This window comes from Lathamus discolor, chromosome 1 (genome assembly GCF_037157495.1).
Source record: "Lathamus discolor isolate bLatDis1 chromosome 1, bLatDis1.hap1, whole genome shotgun sequence".
Lineage (NCBI taxonomy): Eukaryota > Metazoa > Chordata > Aves > Psittaciformes > Psittacidae > Lathamus > Lathamus discolor.
This window is the reverse complement of record NC_088884.1, coordinates 46,691,051-46,712,278: the sequence shown is the minus strand read 5'-3', so window position 1 is coordinate 46,712,278 and position 21,228 is coordinate 46,691,051. Positions and strand designations below refer to the sequence as shown.

The following is a 21,228-nucleotide window of genomic DNA, read 5'->3' as shown; positions in this document are numbered from 1 at the left end:
ATGATCAGAGTATAATTCTTTATTTGTTTTCTCAGTTCAGGCTGTAAAAATGAAGGTTATACTTTGAAATATTCCATCTTCAGGATAAAATTATTATAGAATTCTTTTATATCTAGTTATTGTGAGAGATTTATTTTTATTTTAATTCTCATTTAACTTCATTTTTTTCTACTTTATTCTGGAGAGAAAGCAATTAAATGGTTGATTTAATGATTCCTGTGGAATCTAAAATTTTCTTCATCTGTGACTGTAGAATTAACTGAGAACACTTGTTAAGTGTAGTTTCTCAAAGCCCATAGCATTTCAGTGGATGGCAATCTCATCTATTCTATTAGACACAGTATAGAATTGATCAAGTATTACTGCTATTTGAAAAAAATAATACATATGCTAATAATTTTAAACCAAACTGGTTCATAGTTAAAGGTGTAACTATTAAAATGTTTTAATTTCATCCTAGGTATGGATGTCAGGATGTAATCTCAAGGATAATGCACTAAAGCAGTTTGTTCTGTGTAGTGGTGTCCTTTTTGAAAGTCTGTGCTTGATGTAGTTAGTTCTTAAATTTGCAAGACCATTGTATTGTCCTTCGAACCAACATTAAAGATCCATCAGGTATGCTCCTTAGGCTGTTGGATTTATGCTATCAGGAGCTTTTAAAGTTACTCTGCCAACAAGCTTTAGTTGAATTCAGATAAAATTTAAATGCATTTAGTTAATAATTCCACATTTTGGGAAAAACAAAACCAAAAAACCCCACCAACCTTCAGACATTATTGCACTTCATTAATCAAACTTGGAAAAATAAAAAAAAATCATTTCAGATTGGCGTTAAATGTTTTCCCCTGTGCTGTGACTGCAGGAACTTGGATGTGGAGTCTGTGGAGAAATAATGTTTTCTACACATTGCTGAACCAAGGATGTATTTGGCTTTAACAGTAATTTTTCCCCATTTTAGTGAATTGCAACCTTCAGAGCAGCAGAGAAAAGCCAGTGATCATTAGAGCTAAAGCTTTCTTCGTGTTCAAGTTAACCATAATGCAATATGGTGAGGGTGACACAAAATGTTGAAACATAAAGTACATTGGTGCTTGTGTATGTGTCTGCAGATGGAGAGGTAATTCTCACAAGTAAAAGAATAGGAGGAGGGAAAAAGGAAGGAGGGAAAAATTCAAATGCATGGTGAGAAAATCTCTGTCTACCTTTTATATGAGGTTCCAGCTTTCTGCCACGTTTATTTCTAGGTAAAAGAGTGGGTTTATGCAACTCATTCTAAGTATCAGTGTCAGAACTGCTCTGTAGTCTTCTGCTGAGAGAGCATTACCATAAATACCTGTTGGAGTCTCCGATATAAGGTAAACAGCCTTTCTGTGGATTTTCATTAGAGCTGTTTCAGTGAAACATGTCTAGGTCTCCACCTTCGGTTTTGTCCAAGCATTTTTCATTTTCTTCCCTATGTTTAAGGAGGTTTTATCTGGCAAATACTGTCAGGTAAGGGGAGTATAATGAAAAGTGGTAAACCAGTAAACATACTTAAAATTTAAACAAAAAAAATTTAAACCCATAGTTACTCATTAGTTTCCTTCACAAGTTTCTTTGAACATTTAGTGTTCCAACGCCACCAGTAAAGGAGAAGGCAAATCCTAACCACGCAGTAATCTTCAATTTTATCTTTTTCTTAAGAAGGATACCAAACCCAGCATTTTGTAAACAGAAGAACAAACCCAACGAAATAAACACAGAAAAGATACAGCCAAGTTAGCCCAATTAGATGTATATTATAAGAGGATTTTGTGGGGAAAATATTGGGTGTTTACTGCCCTGTTTTCTAGAGGGATTACATTTGCTTATGGCTATGGACTGTGGTATGCCAGCATTCCTGACTTCAGAGCTCTGTACTGCTTCAGTAAGTTATTTGTGATACCATGTTTAAAAGTAACTTGTATATTGCTACACTGCACTGATGCTTGGCCATCCATAGGTATTTTTCCAATCAGTGTTTCTGGGTCTGGTCCGCACCACCAAAATAAATTCGCTTTATTTCTTGTGATTGTTTAACAGTTTTCTCCTGTTGTTTTCATTCATATAAACTTGTAAATATTTAGAGTAATACCTGATGGGGTTTTGTTAGTGCTCAACTAAGATACAGCTAGAGTGGGTAGCTCTTTGCTGGCTCGAATTCACACTTGGCTGGGAGGAGACTGAGTACTTCAGGGTGCTCATTTTCTAGACTTGTTATGAAACAGAGGGCCCAAAGGAATTTTTAGCCTTTGTGAATGAGGGTCTGAAGGTGTTCAGTAAAGTTTTGAGGAACTGATTATAGATCTTTGCCTGCTTCACCTCTGTCCTCACCACATGTCCTACTTACCTCTGGTAAGCAATGCCCAGTTCTCATCTGACACTTAAGGTACCTATTCCACTCGTTTTCAGTGTATTACAGCTGAAAAAAAACCCTGTTTATTCCTTGATGACTCAAAAAGGTTATTTGCACTGGAGCTGGGTATTTTCTAACTTAGCTTTAGAAATTTTTTGTATTCATAATGTTTACACTTTACAGTTTATTTATTACTTCTTTACTATATGAAGACAATTATGTATGTTTGTTCAGATAGGCACAGTTCCTATATAACAGTTTCAGAGCCCATACTAGCATGCAGTAGGTTCAGAGCTGCCTCAGCTTCATATGAAAATAAACCAGTCAGGTGTACCCAGTCTTGCCATACGGCTAATAAATAGTGACAGACTAGACCAATATTTGCCTGCTGCTTATAGCTATCCCCTGGTGTGAGTAGCTTGCATACCTTGTACTTTTTTTCAAAGAACCGTTTAAAGTTTATTCGCTTTTGTTATCATTTCCTTTTAGGATTAGCAGAAATAAAACGGTACTTTCACATATTAAAAGGAACAAAAGCAAACAAAATCAGCTGTTCTGCTAGATTAGGTGATATTTGAGTGAGTGTTATTACATTGGGTAGTCGTTATAAGCTGCAGTTTGATTGTCTAATACAAGAAAAATGGGAGCAAAGCAGATATTACATAGTATTCCCAACACTGAGTATGAATTCAGTGGGTTAATTATTTAGCTTTTGATCAATAATTCATAATCAGTGTCTTGAATTCACTGATGACTTCAGTACTATTTTGTGAGCTCAGACTTAAACTGTATGATCAGACTCAAAATTCATTTGTACTTCAGTGTGCTGAAAATGTCTATTTTTCTTGTAATTCTTCATTAAAGTTTATTAGCTAAGGGCATTTTCATCCTTTAAGCACAATTTTGTAAATAGGCATACCTGAACTTAAATAGTGAAAGACTAATGACAGGAAGACTGTCCTATCAGTAAGATAAATTGCAAACCTACAGATAAAACATAAAACCTTTTATCAGATTTTCCTGATAAAAACAATTTGTATTTTGTAATAGTAAATATTTTCACTTATAGGAGCTTCGTAGATGGGAAACCTATAACGTTTTGTTGCCCACTTGTCATAACTTCTAAAATTTTAACATTCAACATTAAAAATAAGTAAAGAGAAATGATTTACCAGGTATTCTATTATGGTGCTTGGTTAATTAAAAAAAAAAAAAGAAATCGAAGCAGTGCTGTGTACAGTATTAACATTCACCAGTTCCTGCAATCTTTTGAATCTTTATTATTCATTCTAGTGAAGAAGGATGAGGGTTTGTTGTTGTTGTTTTTCTTTTTTTTTTTTTTTTTGTCCGTATGGTGCTGAGATAAGTTTTCTAATATCAAAGCCAGTGTTTAAGGCAAAAATATCCAAAAAAGTGACTTTACAGTAGAATAATTTTGAATATATAGAAGGGGAAATCTGGGGATCCTGAACTGCACAAAATTGTAATATTCAGAAGGCTGCATAGCGGGTAGATGAAGCAGATGATATAACTAATTGTAGGATGTTGTTCAAAGCCAGCTTGTATAGTTTATTGTTCTTATTCAAATAAAAATTATCCAATATTCTAACTCCAAGGACACATGTTTTCATGCGCTATCAACTTGGAGGCATACTGATCTGTTTCCATAGTGATTCTGGTCTATGATGAAGTGAAGATGTCTTACAGTTCTTTGATGTCTAGCTTCAAGAGAAGGCTGAAACAAAATACTTGTCTAGAGATGCAGTGGTTTCATGTTATTTATAGGGCATAGAAGCTCTTTGGAGCTGTGATATACCATTGTATAATCCACCAATGTCCAAAGTGTACCACACTGAAACTCACAGGTACACTATTTTCCATTATGTCCTTTTTCTGGGGAGGGACACAAGATCAAAAGGAAGCTCAGCAGGTTGGACTGATGAGAAGATCAGCACTTCAGGTGCTCTGCACAAGCCCTGCAGTATACAGGTGAACTCTGCTGGCTACACACACTGAATATAGGATTGTGTCATGTAATGTGACATGGATTTAAACCACATTTCTGTAAATCATTTAGTTGAATCTAACTGATAAATCTTGCAACTTACATTGATACTGCACCATAAAACACCCACGTCAGCCCAGTCTTTAAATATGTGTTTAACTTTGCAGCCTTGTGATTAAGGTTGTGGGCTGGGACACTGAAGAGCTGGGTTCAGTTCCCGCTCTAGTACAGTCATCCAGTGGGATAGAGGGTAAGTCATTTGTTTTCAGCTGTTTAGGCTTGTCTGTGCACAGCTATGCAACACCTGTCTAATTAAGACCCCAGGTGTCATTCACAGTAGTGTTATATGATGAAGAAACTATGTACTGTTGGCTTTCAGGTAATTGTATGACCAGATTTTTAAAGCTTGTAACGCCAAAGCTTTTCATTTGCAATGTGAGTTAACTGTACTTCTGTCTTGCAGAAATCTTGAGAGAATGTATATGATAAATCAAGGGTGTTTAATGGTATTATTTGTCTTGTATGTTCTTAGACAGGTGGTCCCCCTCATTTTGGAATGTTGTTGTCGCTCTATTCCTCCGTTTTCCATACATTTGTTTCCTTCTGTCTCTGTTGTCTCACTTGTCACAGTAGACATTAAGTCCTTAGTATTCTTTCTGTTTAGTGCACATAAGATGATACAGAAAACACCAAAATACTGGACAGGAATGTAGTTGCTACCTCAGTAGAAGTAGCACTTAAGTGTCCTGCAGTGAGTAGATAGACCATGATGTTTGGCTCTATGAAGGGTGTATTGTAACCTCAAAACGGGTATATTGTTCAGAGCCTGGCAGAGGTTTTGACCAAATGCTGGTCAGTGTCATTGATATCATATTATGTTATGAAAATAAAGCACAAGGATATATTGCATTCTAGTAATAGCCTGTAGACTGTGAGGTAAATAAGATCAATATTCTTTGTCTCCAGCAGTGGGTTTTTTTAAGTTTTATTTACTCTGTCTTTTTTCCTACTGTTCTTAGGCTTGAGACTGTAGTTACTCCCTGCTTAGGATCTTTGCAAGATCTTTATAGTAGAAGGTGATGTCCAGTTTCTCTGTGTTTCATGAAGAACAAAATAGCAAGTGGACCCACATAGGAGTGGAAAGTACCAGAAAATCTGCAGTCTCCTGCACAGTTCTTCTAAAATAAGCTGTATTCCATGAGATAAGCTACCTATTAAGGATATGCAAATGATAGTGTATTTTGACTGCAAAAAAAAAGGCCCTAGAAAGTTGACGCTGGATGAAGAAGCTTGAAGTAGGACTTAGCTGGAGTTGAGGATAAATCCCAAATTGGTTTCTGAAATTTGCTCAGCTTCTCTCTCATTGCGGAGATGAAGAGATTGATTATACAACTTAATAGCTCTGAGTCTAAGCTCCTGAGGTCTCTAGACCTTTGCTTTGTAGCTTGTCTGCATCTCTCAAGTGCTTTTCTTTAGCATTACAATGGTTGCAATCAAAAGTCCTAAGCCTTTAGAGTTTGTTGGCCAGCACAGTACTCTATTGCAGCATAAGAGCCAGGCATTTGAAAATTAGGTGCCACGTTGCTGATTGGTGGTGGCTGAATGTTTTGTTAGCTCTAGTGTTAAATACTCTGCAACACCAAGGAGTAAGTCAGGCTCTGAACTTTTCAGTGCGCTTAGTGTATGGATATATTTGCTTCCTATTAGTTTTGCTGAAATAAATGAAGATACGTGCTTAAGTTAGTATTGTATGACCACTTCCTAGGAATAAAATGTTGAAAAAATGTGTTACACATATGTACAAAGGTGAAATAACAGTTGTATTTTGGTTGTTTTTGAGCATTTTTGAGTAACGTGAGATACGGACCTACAATACTCCATTTAATTTCCACCTCATGTCCCTAGTCTCTTTCTGGAGCCTGCTAGAAATGGGCTGTATACAGGTAAAATTACTCTTTGCATGTGATCAGAAAAGCTTTGCAGACACTAATTCGGACTTGAAGCTGTTAGGTTTCACATTTGTTGTGTCGAGTTCTGACTCTGCTTCCACTCACTCTGACTCTTTATTCCTTTCACAGGTGCCTATCTTGTGCCATACTTAATCTTGCTACTGATAATAGGGATTCCACTCTTTTTCTTGGAGCTTGCTGTGGGGCAGAGGATCCGCCGAGGGAGTATTGGTGTATGGAATTACATCAGCCCCAAACTTGGAGGAATTGGATTTGCAAGCTGTATAGTAAGTTCTTAACATTAATTGTGTGGTTTGTTTTCTAGACTTTCTGTTTTGCTGCAGGGAAAGGCCACTGATCTGTAGTTGAGCATCAAGGTCACTTTACAATGTTTTGGGAGATCTTAAATTAAAACATTAAAAAGTGTTGATATAGATGTGTCCGTAAAACCACTTAACTTGTATTTTGTGATTCTTTTGAAATTAAGAACTAGGGAACAAAGTAGTCTTTTGGAGAAAAAAAGCCTGTAAAAGTATAGGAGTTACATGATAAATACAGAGAAAAGCAAAAATTTTGGTGAGTACTTTGATTGGGCAAGACATTCAGTTCTTTTTCTTACTTAATTAATTAGGTTCAGTGGCTGATGTGCTGAAATATGCAGAAGTTCAGTTGTGATTTTTTTCTTAATTTTTAATTTGCAAATGTAGTTGCATTAACTTCTTTTTATCTGTCCTGTTTTTATAGGTGTGTTTCTTTGTGGCTCTGTACTACAATGTCATTATTGGATGGAGTCTGTTTTACTTTTCCCAGTCTTTTCAGCATCCACTACCATGGGACCAGTGTCCTTTAGTTAAAAATACATCTCATACCTGTAAGTCTATATTAATGTTCTTAAAACTTCAAACCAAACGGAAAACCTCCCCACCCAGTTCAAAGAGATACTTGTGGGGAAAGAGTGTTGCATGCAAAGCTGGTTTTCTTAATACGATGTCACATTATTATACTTAGAAAAAATGCAACAAAACCCCATAATTTAAGGTAAATATACTGTATTTTGAAAGGAACATCACTGTCAACAGCATTTTAAAGAGTAATGAAATAAGGAGAGTGCTGCTTAGTGTGTTGCACGAAAAAAAAGTTCTGATTACTCTTTTCCTGATGTTGACTGCTTTTTATGCTTGCTTGCTGAAAAACAAAGGTGGAAGGATATTTTTACACTTCAGTTGGTAGGGTACTTCCTGGTGTTGCATTACTAACAAAGCAGAAAATTGAAAACTGTAAACATCAATGAAATGCATGTGATAAAAGTATCATTTGCTTTGTAACCCAGTGGAATTGAGATAATTGGTCTTTGGTTTGTCACTATAAAGTGATGGTCTTACATGGACATACTATGCAATAGCATTAGAAGTTCTTTATCCCTTGGTTTTGCTTATCTCGTAACAAGTTGCACACTTTGCACTATCCTTGCTATTGAAATACAAAATGCTTATTTTAATTTATTTTTATTTCATATTGTTTTGTTGTTTTTTTTTCAATTCCGTCTAATTTGTTTGGGTTTTTTTTAACTCCTTTAATAAAGAACATAATCAGGGACATTTAAAAAGTTGTATGATGTTTTTATAGTGTTTTTGCCCGAGTTCCTTTTTTCAGTTGCTTGAAATAATTGGTATTTGTGAATACTGGCACACAGACTGAGTTCCACAAGCTATTGTCTGTTAATTGAGCCACAGCGATTGTTTACGTACTCTTACCCGGCCTAAATAATAAGGTACAGTGTGTCAGCCTAACTTCAGCAGAGGTCATCTTAAATATGCTTGCACAAAGAAAAGTATTACATGTGATAGATTCCTATAATTTTTGACAGTTTATTTCCGTGAGGATCTGAAATCTGTGTTAGGTTTTTTCAAATGAGTGTATCTTTCACTTCCTTTCATTAATTACCTTGACTCAGGATAATAAAAAAAAAACCCCACTTCTGGAATGCACGCAGCAACTTTCATTTAACATTAATGTGTAGAAGCCATTTTTTCTTTTCCTCATTGCTTTGGTGATGATCATAGAATCATAGACTCATAGAATAGTTAGGGTTGAAAAGGAGCTTAAGATCATCAAGTTCCAATCCCTGTGACATGGGCAGGGACACCTCACACTAAACCATGCCATCCAAGGCTCTGTCCAACCTGGCCTTGAACACTGCCAGGGATGGAGCATTCACAGCTTCCCTGGGCAACCCATTCCAGTGCCTCACCACCCTCACAGTAAAGAACTTCTTATATCCAATCTAAACTTCCTCTGTCTGAGTTTTACCCTGTTACCCCTTGTCCTGTCACTACAGTCCCTAAAGAAGAGTCCATCCCCAGCATCCGTATAGCCCCCCTTCAGATACCAGAAGACTGCTATGAGGTCTCCACGCAGCCTTCTCTTCTCCAGGCTGAACAGCCCCAACTTCCTCAGCCTGTCTTCATACGGGAGGTGCTCCAGTCCCCTGATCATCCTTGTGGCCCTCCTCTGGACTTGTTCCAGCCGTTCCATGTCCTTTTTATGTTGAGGACACCAGAACTGCACACAATACTCCAGGTGAGGTCTCACAAGAGCAGAGTAGAGGGGCAGGATCACCTGCTTCAATCTGCTGGTCACGCTTCTTTTGATGCAGCCCAGGATACGGTTGGCTTTCTGGGCTGCGAGTGCACACTGAAGCCCGCTCATGTTCATGTTTCAGTTGACCAGCACCCCCAAGTCCTTCTCTGCAGGGCTGCTCTGAATCTCTTCTTTGCCCAGCATGTAGCTGTGCTTGGGATTGCCACAACCCAGGTGTAGGACCTTGCACTTGTCATGGCTGAACTTCATAAGGTTGGCATCAGCCCACCTCACAAGCATGTCAAGATCCCTCTGGATAACATCCCTTCCCTCCAGCATATCAACCGAACCACACAGCTTGGTGTCATCGGCAAACTTGCTGAGGGCGCACTCAATCCCACTGTCCGTGTCACTGCCCAAAGATGTTGAATGAGACCTGTTCCAATACCCATCCCTCAGGGACACCGCTTGTTACTGGTCTCCAGCTGGACATTGAGCCATTGACCACAATTCTTTGTGTGTGGCCATCCAGCCAGTTCTTTATCTGCCAAGTGGTCCACCTATCAAATAGATGTCTCCAGTTTAGAGACAAGGATGTCGTGTGGGACAGTGTTGAATGCTTTGCACAAGTCCAAGTAGATGACATCCACTGCTCTACCCCTGCCCATCAGTTCCATAGCCCCATCATAGAAGGCCACCAAATTGGTCAGGCAGGATTTCCCCTTAGTGAAGCCATGCTGGCTGTCACCAAGCACCTTGTTGTTTTTCATGTGCCTTAGCATGCCTTCCAGGAGAATCTGCTCAAAGATTTTGCCAGGCACAGAGGTGAGACTGACTGGTCTGTAATTCCCTGGGTCTTCCATTTTCCCCTTCTTGAAAATGGCGGTTATATTTCCCTTTTTGCAGTCATGGGGAACTTCACCTGACTGCCATGATTTTTCAAATAGGATGGACAGTGGCTTAGCAACTTCATTTGTCAGCTCCTTCAGGACCCACGGATGGATTCCATCAGGTCCCATGGACTTGTGCATGTTCAGATTTTTAATACGGTCTCGAACCAGATCCTCTCCTACAGTGGGCCTAAGGACTTCATTCTCACAGTCCCTGCGTCTGCCTTCCAAGACTTGGGTGGTGTGGTCAGAGCATTTGACAGTGAACAGTGAGGCAAGGAAGTCATTCAGAACCTCAGCCTTCTCCAAATCCTGGGTAGCCAGTTCTCCCGAGAGCTTCCTCAGGGGGCCTATGTTGTTCCTAGTCTGTCTTTTATTCGCTGTGTTTCTATAGAATTTTTCCCTGTTATCATTAACATCCCTAGCCATGTTTAATTCTATACTGGGCCTTATCCTTCCTAACCTGGTCCCTACCTTCCCGGACAAGATCCCTGTATTCTTCCCAGGCCTCCTGTCCTTGCTTCCACCTTTTATAAGCCTCTTTTCTTCCTTTGAATTTTCCTCAGCAGCTCCTTATCCATCCAAGGAGGTCTCCTGGCCCTCCTGCTGCACTTCTTTCTAGTTGGGATGCAACACTCCTGAGCTTGTAGAAGGTGATCCTTGAATAAGAGTGACAGAGCACTGGAACAGGTTGCCCAGGGGGGTTGTGGAGTCTCCTACACTGGAGATATTCAAGGCCCGCCTGGACAAGTTCCTGTGTGATGTACTGTAGGTTACCCTGCTCTTGCAGGGGGGTTGGACTAGATGATCTTTTTAGGTCCCTTCCAACCCTTGGGATTCTGTGATTCTGTGAATATCAACCAACAGTCTTGGGCTCCCCTGCCCTCCAGGGCTATATCCCATGGAACCTTACTAAGCAGGCTCCTGAAGAGGCCAAAGTCTGCTCTTCTGAAGCCCAGGGCAGTGAGCTTGCTGCACGCTCTTCTCACTGTCCTGGGGATCTCAAATTCGACCATCTCGTGATTGCTGCATCCAAGGCTGCCCTGGAGTACCACATTCTCAGTGAGCCCTTCCCTGTTGGTGAGCACAAGGTCAAGCATGGCACCTCTTCTTGTCGGCTCCTCTATTACTTGCAGAAGGAAGTTGTCTTCCACACAATCGAGGAACCTCCTGGATTGCTTGTGCCGTGCAGAGCCATCGTTCCAACAGATGTCAGGGTGGTTGAAGTCCCCCATGAGAACAAGGGCCTGCGAGCGTGAGGCTTTTCCTATCTGTCTGTAGAGTGCTCCATCCACAGGTTCTCCTTGACCAGGCGGCAAATTCCCACAGTAATGTCTCCCATCACTGTTTTCCCTTTAACCCTGACCCACAAACTCTCTGTAAACTGCTCACCTGTCCCCAGACAGAGTTCCATACTCTCCAGCCTATCCCTAACATAAAGGGCAACTCCCCCTCCCTGCCTGCCGGGCCTGTCTTTTCTAAAGAGCCTGTAACCTTCCATTCCAACACTCCAGTCATAGGAGCCATCCCACCATGTTTCTGTGATGCCTATTATATCATACCCCCATAGATGTGCACATATCTCTAATTCCTCTTATTTGCTCCCCATGCTATGGGCATTTTTTATAGAGGCATCTGAGCTGAGCTCGAAATGAAGCCGGCTTGTTGGCTGGAGTGGCTGGAATATCTCTATATTGCTCCAAGCATTCATTATAGGTGTTGGCAACTGACTGGGTGTGTTGGGATGGAATGATGCCCCCCTCCCTCAACACATCTAGTTTAAAGCCTCCTTGACCAGTCTGGCAAGCCTCCTACCAAAACTGCTCTTCCCCTTCTTTATCATTAAACCAGCTCCACAAGCCCCCAGTAGACCTGGCCTACAAACTTCGGTACCACGTTCAAGACACCCAAACCCCTGACTATGACACCACCCTTTTAACCATTTATTAACCTGGCCAATCCTCCCAGCTTTGTATAAGTCCTCCCCTGTGTCCTGAAGAATTGATGAAAAGACTGTCTGAGCTCCCGAGCCCCTAACCACCTCTCCCAGGGCTCTGTAGTCTTTATGTTTCCCAGGCTACTACTATCTATATCCCTAGCACCCACATAGATCACTAGAAGTGGGTAATAGTGGGACTTAGTAGAGCAGGCAGCCTCTCTGTAACATCCGTGCCCCAGGTAGGCAACACACATTCCTCAAGACTGGGTCAGAATGACAGACGAATGCTTCTGTCCCTTTCAAAGTACAGTCCCCTATTACTACGACCCACCGCTTTTTCTTGGCAGCGCCAGTAGAGATCTTTACCTGTGCATCAGCCAGCTGTTTCTGGTGCCAGTGCATTTCCTCATTAGCCTCCTGCAGGACAGCAAAGCAGTTCTGCATGGGGACAACAGATTTCGGAGGAAGCCCCTTGCTTTTAATTGTCCTTTTCCTCCATTTTTTGTTGTTTGTTATTTTTCTTTGTCACCAATTCCCAACTTCCCGGGTTGGTGGCCTCCTTCTTTCCTTCATGAGCTGGAGGGGAAGCTTGAGGCCCCTACACAGTTTGGGGCTGGAGCAAGCAGCTCTGCTTCCTCTCAGCCACCCTGACATCTTGCAGCCTATTAATAGCATCCCGCATCTCAGCCACCACGTGCGGGAGCACCGAGTGCAGCCCTGCCCATCGTGCACCTTTCCCTCACCAGACCCGTGCAGGCACCCTCTACACCCCGAGCTCTGCCCTGCAGCCTCCCCTCTCATCGGCTCTGTCTGGGTGCCTGCGCTGCCACCGCCGGGGCACCCAGAGCAGAGCTCCCAGCGCGGGCCCTGCCCATACGACGGGCGCTCACCATCCCGCTCCCCTGCCCGCGCGAACTGCTCGCCGCGCTCCCCGGGGCAGGTTTTTACCCACTCAGGGCCGGTGCCGCTGCTCCTGGCTCCGCCCCCTGTGAGTCCCTGCTCGCAGCAGCGGAGCTGCCGGCTCCTGGGCAGGTCCTGTCGAGGACTTGAAGTTCCCTCGGTGGCTGTGGCCGCTCTGAGTTGAGGCTCCTGGACGCTGAGCTCTCCCCAGCTCCGGTGTTGAAGGCGTCCTCTCTCGAGCTACTCACCTCAGCAATACATATGTACACATTACCTAAACCTTTATATAAACATACGGCTACAATTCAACTCGCTTTCTGAGAAGAGAGCAAAATAGGGATGGAACAGGAGGCACTTAAGGATCTGTCTTTACTCTTGCAGAAGACTTATTTCCAAATGAATTTAAGATTATTCTGTAAAGAGGCTTACAAGTGGTAAATGGCTGAAAGTAAGGTCACTACACAAAGAAAGAACTTTTGAATTAGAGAAATAAGAGGCTTCTTGAGACACAGTTTGAAATTTCATAAGGAACTTTAAAATCTTACCCAGACGTCAGGTCCTCTAGGGTCAGTTTAACAAGTCCTCCATAGGTCTCATAGATGTCCCAGTGCAAGGTCAAGCTCTAATATGTCTTAGTTCACACATTGTTATAAGCTTCCTTTTGATTTTGATTCCTCTCTGCTGCCCAAGGATTTCTCAGATGGTTCCCATTTTCACCACAGGCTGCACAAACAGCTGTGCTGGCACAATGGATGTGGTGGTGTGGAGGCAGGAAGGAAGGACTGAGAGTGGAAATTGCTTAAACCTGCACTGCCACCGAAGAAATAAACATGGAATTTTGCATTCAGCCTCAAAACCACCAAGTTCTTTCTAGAAAAATGGTGTTACAAACAACTAAACAGTAGCAAACAAATCCACAGTCTGTCTCTTGAAGATTTTACTTAGTTTACTGTTGACAGGTAGCTGAAAATTAACCAACACATAGTGTAGGGATACGTGGTCACAAAGACATATAAAAAATGCTGGAGACACTAAATCATTACTTTATCACAAGCACTAAAAAAAAAAAATAAAAAATATATAATTAACTGAATTGTAATTGTTAAACTTCTTTCTATAGCTTCTTCCTTTCCTTTTCTAGCCCTCTATATCTTTCTTTTCCCCATTACACAATTACCAGCTTTCAGGATTCACTTAGCAGTTTGGTGAAGTACCTGGAATTTGCAGAATCAGCCTAACAGTATTTATCACACACACAGAAATTACATTCTAACAATCTGCATCAGATTTCTTAATTGCATTTGCAGTTTGAATGCAGAGAAGCTGGGTCTGTATTGCTATGCTGCACAGAAAACACTTGTGCCAATACTGCATGGGTCAGAAGTTGTCTGGGCCAGATCACACTCTGGCAGTGTACCCACGCTCTGTATTAGCTGTGTCAAGGACCCAGGGATTTAATTCTCATTCTCTGAAACTCTTCAAACCATTCTTACATGAAGCACCTGTTGTGGGATGTTCTGCTATAAAACCCAACTGAACAAATCTAGCAATCTTGGGAGGAGGAGGGCATTTTTTTAATCTTCCTACTCTCACTCCTGCCCACTGTGGCATTCATCAGACCTTCACAGAGAGATGCAATTCATTAGGCCAGCAAAATGCTTCAATTTTTATTCCAGTTTGGTTTTTGTTGTGAGTTAAACTGATTTGTCACAGGATAAAGTGAGGACAAGCAGAGATGCAGGAGGGAGGAGGTGACTTTGCAGTTAGGAAAGGAATAGACAGTTGCAGTGGGAAGGACCTCTCTTTTGGTAGTAATGAAATTATTGTATCAGCTCAATCATGCAACATTAGCCCCAAATGGAGATGTATGACTGGATAATCTGAATTTTGACCTAACAGGAACAATTCTCAGATCTGCTATATCGTTAAAACCCCCATATTACATGTACATGAACTTTCACGGTATGTGTTGCTAATTGAATTCATAAAGCACATTTTTATTAAAGCAAGTTAATAATATTCTAGAACAAATTGTCAGGAAAATGTTAATGTCTTATCATGTCTTTAATGTGAATATAATAATTTGCCACTCCCTTAGTTTTTACCTTTTCTTGATTGCCGCTGCTGAATTGACTCAGTGCTTTCCCTGCCTTGATGTATGTTTGAGTGTGCTGTTGACTTCTTATCATCACACCCATAATACTGAATGGCTAATTTTATTTTACAGAATATCATTACTTAGCTATGGGAACCCATTTCTTCAGAGGCAATGCAAATGTGTCTAAGTCAGATCTGAAATTTGACTTCTAGCATATTTACAGACATATATGAGGTTTTGAGTGCCGTCTGGGCAAAATGCTTCAGAAGCTCAGCATGTGGGGTAACAGATATTAAGACTGTGCCTAGAAATGAAGAAAAGTGCATAATGAAAATTAAACTCTTCAGTGTCCTTGCTGCCTCTATGAATAATTATTTATATGCCGTACAACATGTAGAAAATCTAATTTCAAGACACGACATCAGGAACAGAAACAGAAGGTTTTGCAGCTTCAGGAACAGATACTGTGCAGAAGGTTAAGCCTTTTCTCATCATAGGGTGAAGCAGCTCCCCATGAATATGTTATCTTTGTAAAGTATGCAAACAGCCAGAAACTCACTGAGCTCACGATAGGGTGATTACTTTAGACAACAAGACGTCCTATGCTAATGAAGCTAAAAAGTATTAAATAAGCATTGAGGTGACTGGACAATGTCAGCCAATAAAAGGGGAGTTATGGAGTGAAGTTGTGGAAAAGAAAATGCAGAGGAAAAAAATATGTTTGGACATTGATATCACAATTATATGGACCTGAAAATTCTTTAATTTGATTACTAAAGAGAATAAATAAATAATCCACTGTTTCTAACTTTTGTGAACATCAGGAATGAAGGTATAAGTATTGCTTGATTGGAACAATAAAACAACAACAGACAGGGCGAAAATATATTTGTGACTTAAAGACTTAAGCTTTAAACTTCTGTTTAATGGGTGTCATGCAGCTTAACCCTGTGAAAATACGTCCCTGTGCAACTGTTAAGGATAAAGATCTTAATTTTTGAATCTTTCATGTACTACACATTCTGGCTCAAATGTCACATATTTGAGCTAAATCATGCAGTATGTGCCAGTATCTTTTTCATTTTCAATGCTCTGGACCCAAATTTGGGTTGACAGTCTAGACTCAAACTGATACAACTGCATCACCCGTGTTGGAAAAAACTCATCTATGCTGGCAAATGCTTCTTTCCTGTGTTGATGATTTTGATTGATTGATTTTTTTGATTGTTTTTTTGAATTTGATTTTGATTTATTCATGATGATGATTTTATTGTTTCTAATAGTAGTTAATTGCTTGTTGGTTTGAGTGTCATATCAAAGCAGACACAAGCAACAATTTGTTTTCTATAAATTTTCAAAATGGTGTTCAATTTTAGAGTGGTGCTTTTCATAGTATACAAGTCACAGTATCATATGTAGGTAATGTCATAAAGAAAACATATGTGTTCATCTAGGCCTGCCTACTATTTAAGAATTAAGTGAAAAGTAAATTCTGCCTAGGACTTGGCTTGAACATATGCAAAGAAATAACTTTTCCAAAAAGGGTATTTTAGAAAGAACCCAGAATACCCAGAACCTTTCACCATTAGCAGTCACTTTCTCTTTTAGACAACATTTTAAGAGACTTTTAGTTTAGTTTTTCAGAAATGGTGGTGACATAATTACAAATATTAAGAATTAGTGTAATACTGTTACGAAATGTTGGGAAAATACTTTTGTCCTGAGTCCCATTCTTTACTTGCTAACATCTCTTGACAGTTGTGGTGCCAGAGTGTGAAAAAAGTTCTGCAACCACTTACTACTGGTACAGAGAAGCACTGAATATTTCCAGCTCTCTGTCAGAAAGCGGGGGTTTAAACTGGAAGATGACTATCTGCTTGCTAGCTGCCTGGGTCATGGTATGCCTAGCCATGATCAAAGGAATTCAGTCCTCAGGCAAAGTGAGTATACTGTTTACCTAAATGACAGTGTTTTACTTTGAAACATTTTATGACACTTTTGTTCACCACACCCTCTGTTTACTCTCTCCTGAAATCTGTAGGAGCAGGTTAGAAGCTGTGACTCACCCTAGTATTTGTATAATCTCAGGTAGAGGAATTTTAGTAGTTGAGCATTAAAACCGTAGTAATTTTTGTGGGAATTACAGTAATTTAGTGGGAGTTGAGATCTCAAGAATAATTTCTATTCCCATCAGCCTAACTGTTATTCATAACATAATGTGCAGCATAAGTCGATGTGCTTCTAAATGTCTCTAAATGTCTGTGAATTAGGTTCCCATGTATACTCGCATTATGTTTGCAGTGCACCCAGATCCTCAAAAGGCCTTGCCATTTTTGTTATTGTCATTGGTGCATGTGCTTCTGTCATTAACACAGCTGCTTTTCAGGATTCTGGATTGTTTCTTTTGACTAATGACTGCCATCTCTTTGCATCTGAGTACACCACCCTGTCTTTCCTTGCTATGCAGCCAGCTGGATTGGCTAGTGAGTGTTTTGCTAGCTCCGTTGATCTCTGTGGGATTCTAAATTAAAAATAATCTATTTCAATAGCAAAACCTTTTGCTATTAAAAAGTTTGGCAATGAGGTGGAAAATTCTGCGACCTCTTTAGCGTATTTTAATTAAAGAGCTAGCATTTTTAGTGAGAGAATTATTTTACTATACAGAATAGATTTGCTTTTCATTGATGGAGAATGAAAGATTGTATTTGATTACTTTTATTTTTCGTTGTTTTGGCATTGAGCGTTGCTTAGTGATTCTAATCCATTGGTTATGTACTTCCATTGACTCTTGTCTCCTGAAGACAAAAAGAATTTCTGTTTATGCTCTATAGCTTTACTATACCATGTACTTGAATCAAAGTGCATTTGTAAAGTGAAAACATTTCTGAAGCAATCTACTTCTGTCCTTCTTGTCATCATCTCATTGAATTTGCACTGAACTTCCCTGGAAGCCCAGCAGTTTTTGGTTAGTGAACACAATGACAACTATATTGTTTTAGTAGAGAATTTATTTTACAGTTGTGATTTTGCTTTCTTCTGCAGAGACAAGGGGAATGGGAAGTTCCCCTACATGTTCTGTAACAGCATATGATTATCAAGTCAGTCATAGTGAGAATAGTGAATGAAGCTATTGAAAATAAAGTCCATGGATGTCATGTTAAATTTCTTCTTAATGTCTTTCAGATCATGTATTTTAGTTCCCTTTTTCCTTATGTGGTACTTTTATGCTTTCTGATCAGAGGACTGCTCCTTAATGGGTCAGTGGATGGAATTCGTCACATGTTCACACCTAAGGTGCGTGCTTAATTTCTGTTTGCAATGTATGCAGTGGCAATTTGACCATTTATGAATGCTCTCATTTAAGCTTCATAGAATATTTAGCCATATTTCTGTTTGGTTAAATGAGATAACAAGCCCTGAGGTCCAAAGGCTCTAAGTGTCCCAGGGGCCTTTGTAGAGTTACCTCCTGTAGGTGAAAGGTTCCCAGAGTTAGATGCTTTTACAAAGCTAATGACTGAAAGTGCTATTTACAGGATTCAGGATGTTCAGAGAGGTCCAAATACTGAACAGAGAAGTGAATCTTAAATCTTGCCATTTGGTAGGATTGAAATGCCTAGTTCTGGGATGTCACAGTGAAATGCCTTACCTTGAATGCTGTCACGGCTTTACGTAATTAACTGACTCCTTTTGAAAGAGGGCAGGTTTGCTCCTTTTTTAGAAATAAATTAATGCTGTTTGCATAGTAGCCCAAAGTACAGGGGAATTATCTTTAATACTAAAATAGTGTAAGTAATGACCACCCAGCTTTCCTTATTGTGTCCTTTATGGTTGTCCTGTCATGGCGAGATAGCAGCAGGTCTAAACATTTTTTTTTTAATTTTTTTTTTTTTTTACTGTCAACATTTAATGGGGAATGTGTCTTACAGAGCTTTAGATTTTATAACTACCGAGGTTAGAAAGGCTTTTACAAAACATTGTTTAGCCTGAAGATCTAAATTATGCTGGCCCACACCCATCTCAAGTGCTTGTAACCATATCTAGACTACAGGAACAGCACTTTTGAGTAGCTGGAGTCATACTCAGCAGTGCATAATGCTGGACTTCATACTGTATTATGAAATGAACTTCCCAACAAGTCCACTTCATAATACAGTTAAGCAGGACAGGAGTGATATTTTAAAAACAAAAGCCAAATAATAGGCTTATTAAAATCAATGTGCATAGTGGCTAATGCCAGATGACAGGTTGTTGTCAGTTGTATTGATCCCAGGTGTTTTGAGTCTGTGGAGAACTGTCATCTTATAAAAATGACCTTTGTTAGCTATCACACTGTTATTTCTTGCATTGTGATACATAGTCATGCTCCACTTCACTCGCTGTCACGGCTTTAGAAAGTTGTGGCTCTTCAGGAAATTGCAGGCTGCTTGGGCAAATCTGGGAAATCAGAGGAACAGAGAAATCACAGAATCACAGAATCACAGAATCCCAAGGGTTGGAAGGGACCTAAAAAGATCATCTAGTCCAACCCCCCTGCAAGAGCAGGGTAACCTACAGTACATCACACAGGAACTTGTCCAGGCGGGCCTTGAATATCTCCAGTGTAGGAGACTCCACAACCCCCCTGGGCAACCTGTTCCAGTGCTCTGTCACTCTTACAGTAAAGAAGTTCTTCCTGATGTTAACGTGGAACTTCCTATGTTCCAGTTTACACCCATTGCCCCTTGTCCTATCACTGGATATCACTGAAAAAAGCCTAGCTCCATCATCCTGACACCTACCCTTCACATATTTGTAAACATTGATGAGGTCACCCCTCAGTCTCCTCTTCTCCAAGCTAAAGAGACCCAGCTCCCTCAGCCTCTCCTCATAAGGGAGATGTTCCACACCCTTAATCATCTTTGTGGCTCTGCGCTGGACTCCTTCAAGCAATTCCCTGTCCTTCTTGAACAGAGGGGCCCAGAACTGGACGCAATATTCCAGATGCGGCCTCACCAAGGCTGAGTAGAGGGGGAGGAGAACCTCTCTTGACCTACTAACCACTCCCTTTCTAATGCACCCTAAGATGCCATTTGCCTTCTTGGCCACAAGAGCACATTGCTGGCTCATGGTCATCCTCCTATCCACCAGGACCCCCAGGTCCCTTTCCCGTTCACTACTTTCCAGCAGGTCAACCCCCAACTTGTACTGGTACATGGGGTTGTTCTTCCCCAGATGCAAGACTCTACACTTGCCCTTGTTAAATTTCATCAAGTTTCTCCCCGCCCAACTCTCCAGCCTGTCCAGGTCTCGCTGAATGGCAGCACAGTCCTCTGGTGTGTCAGCCACTCCTCCCAGTTTTGTGTCATCAGCAAACTTGCTGAGGGTGCACTCAGTTCCCTCATCCAGGTCATTGATGAAAATATTAAATGTAATGCTTACTGACAAAGTCTGTAGCAGAGATGGAGAGATGGAATACAAACCTTTAGAAATTGTAATTCAGTTTCTTGACCACATTTTTAATCCTTTTTTTAACTAGAGAAGTGTCACTAAATATTGAAGGAAACACTGAAACACCCCTTGAATACCAACACCTCTTCACTGTTTCATCTTTCATAAGTCAGGCCTAAAAGAAATTGCAGCTGATGCTTACTTTAAAAGTTATGTTTTAACTTGGTTACACAGTTGTTCCAAGTTTTAATTCCTTCTACTGGTTTCCAGTTCGGTATCTCGAAATTTAAGCTGTGATTTAAATTTGAGGTTCAGAGGCCTGTATGTTACATACAGTATATGGGAATATAAACCTTCAAAAGTATTTTCATTATAATGTCTGATTGTTTCTGTACTTGGGCGCTAATTTGGAGCATAGATTCATATGAAACTACCTAAGGGAATTTAGACTATCCTACCTGTTGTCTCCTTTCACTCCATAGTGCTAACAGTTTCTCTGGGGAGGAGGGCTGTAAAAAGGATTGCTAAACTGATCCAAGTTGAAAATTAGACGGTTAGATAGACATGAGAGGGGAGGGGAAAACATCATTTTGGCCTTGATTAGTTCAGTTTTTAAACCACATTTAGACCACCATCAACCACAACATACTCCCACAGAAGAGTTGTGTCAGCACAGCAGAGGACTAGCACACATTGGTGCAGGTGTGAGAGCACAGGGCTAATGAGGAAGGGGAGGATTTGTTTGGTGTGGTTGATGAATAAATTCTGAATAATAACCTTAATGAAAAGCCTAAAGAAGGGTACATGTAAAGTACACTAAAGTCAGCTGCTGCAATGAAACTGCAGTAGGACTGAATGAAGTTTAAATACAAAGCCCCCAAAATTTCACTGAAAAAATCTTATATAGCAGATCAATTACAAATTAATTTTGAAATGCTAGACAATGTGTGTCTGAGAGCATACTGACTTCGATGGTGCTGAATTATACATTCCAGAAAACGAGAAGTGTTTTGATACTTAATCCAGTTAGATTTGGCAAAAATTAAGAATATTCCTTGAACTCCCT

General features: G+C 40.3%; 1 protein-coding gene across 1 annotated transcript in view; it reads left to right on the top strand.

The window, feature by feature from the left end:
* Nucleotides 1–21,228, top strand: part of SLC6A15 (solute carrier family 6 member 15) — a 47,551-nt gene that overhangs the window by 12,585 nt on the left and 13,738 nt on the right. The window contains exons 4-7 of the mRNA XM_065669722.1: nucleotides 6,458–6,615; nucleotides 7,073–7,199; nucleotides 16,494–16,675; nucleotides 17,919–18,029. Coding sequence (XP_065525794.1) covers nucleotides 6,458–6,615; nucleotides 7,073–7,199; nucleotides 16,494–16,675; nucleotides 17,919–18,029 — 578 coding nt within the window. The remainder of the gene's footprint in view (nucleotides 1–6,457; nucleotides 6,616–7,072; nucleotides 7,200–16,493; nucleotides 16,676–17,918; nucleotides 18,030–21,228) is intronic.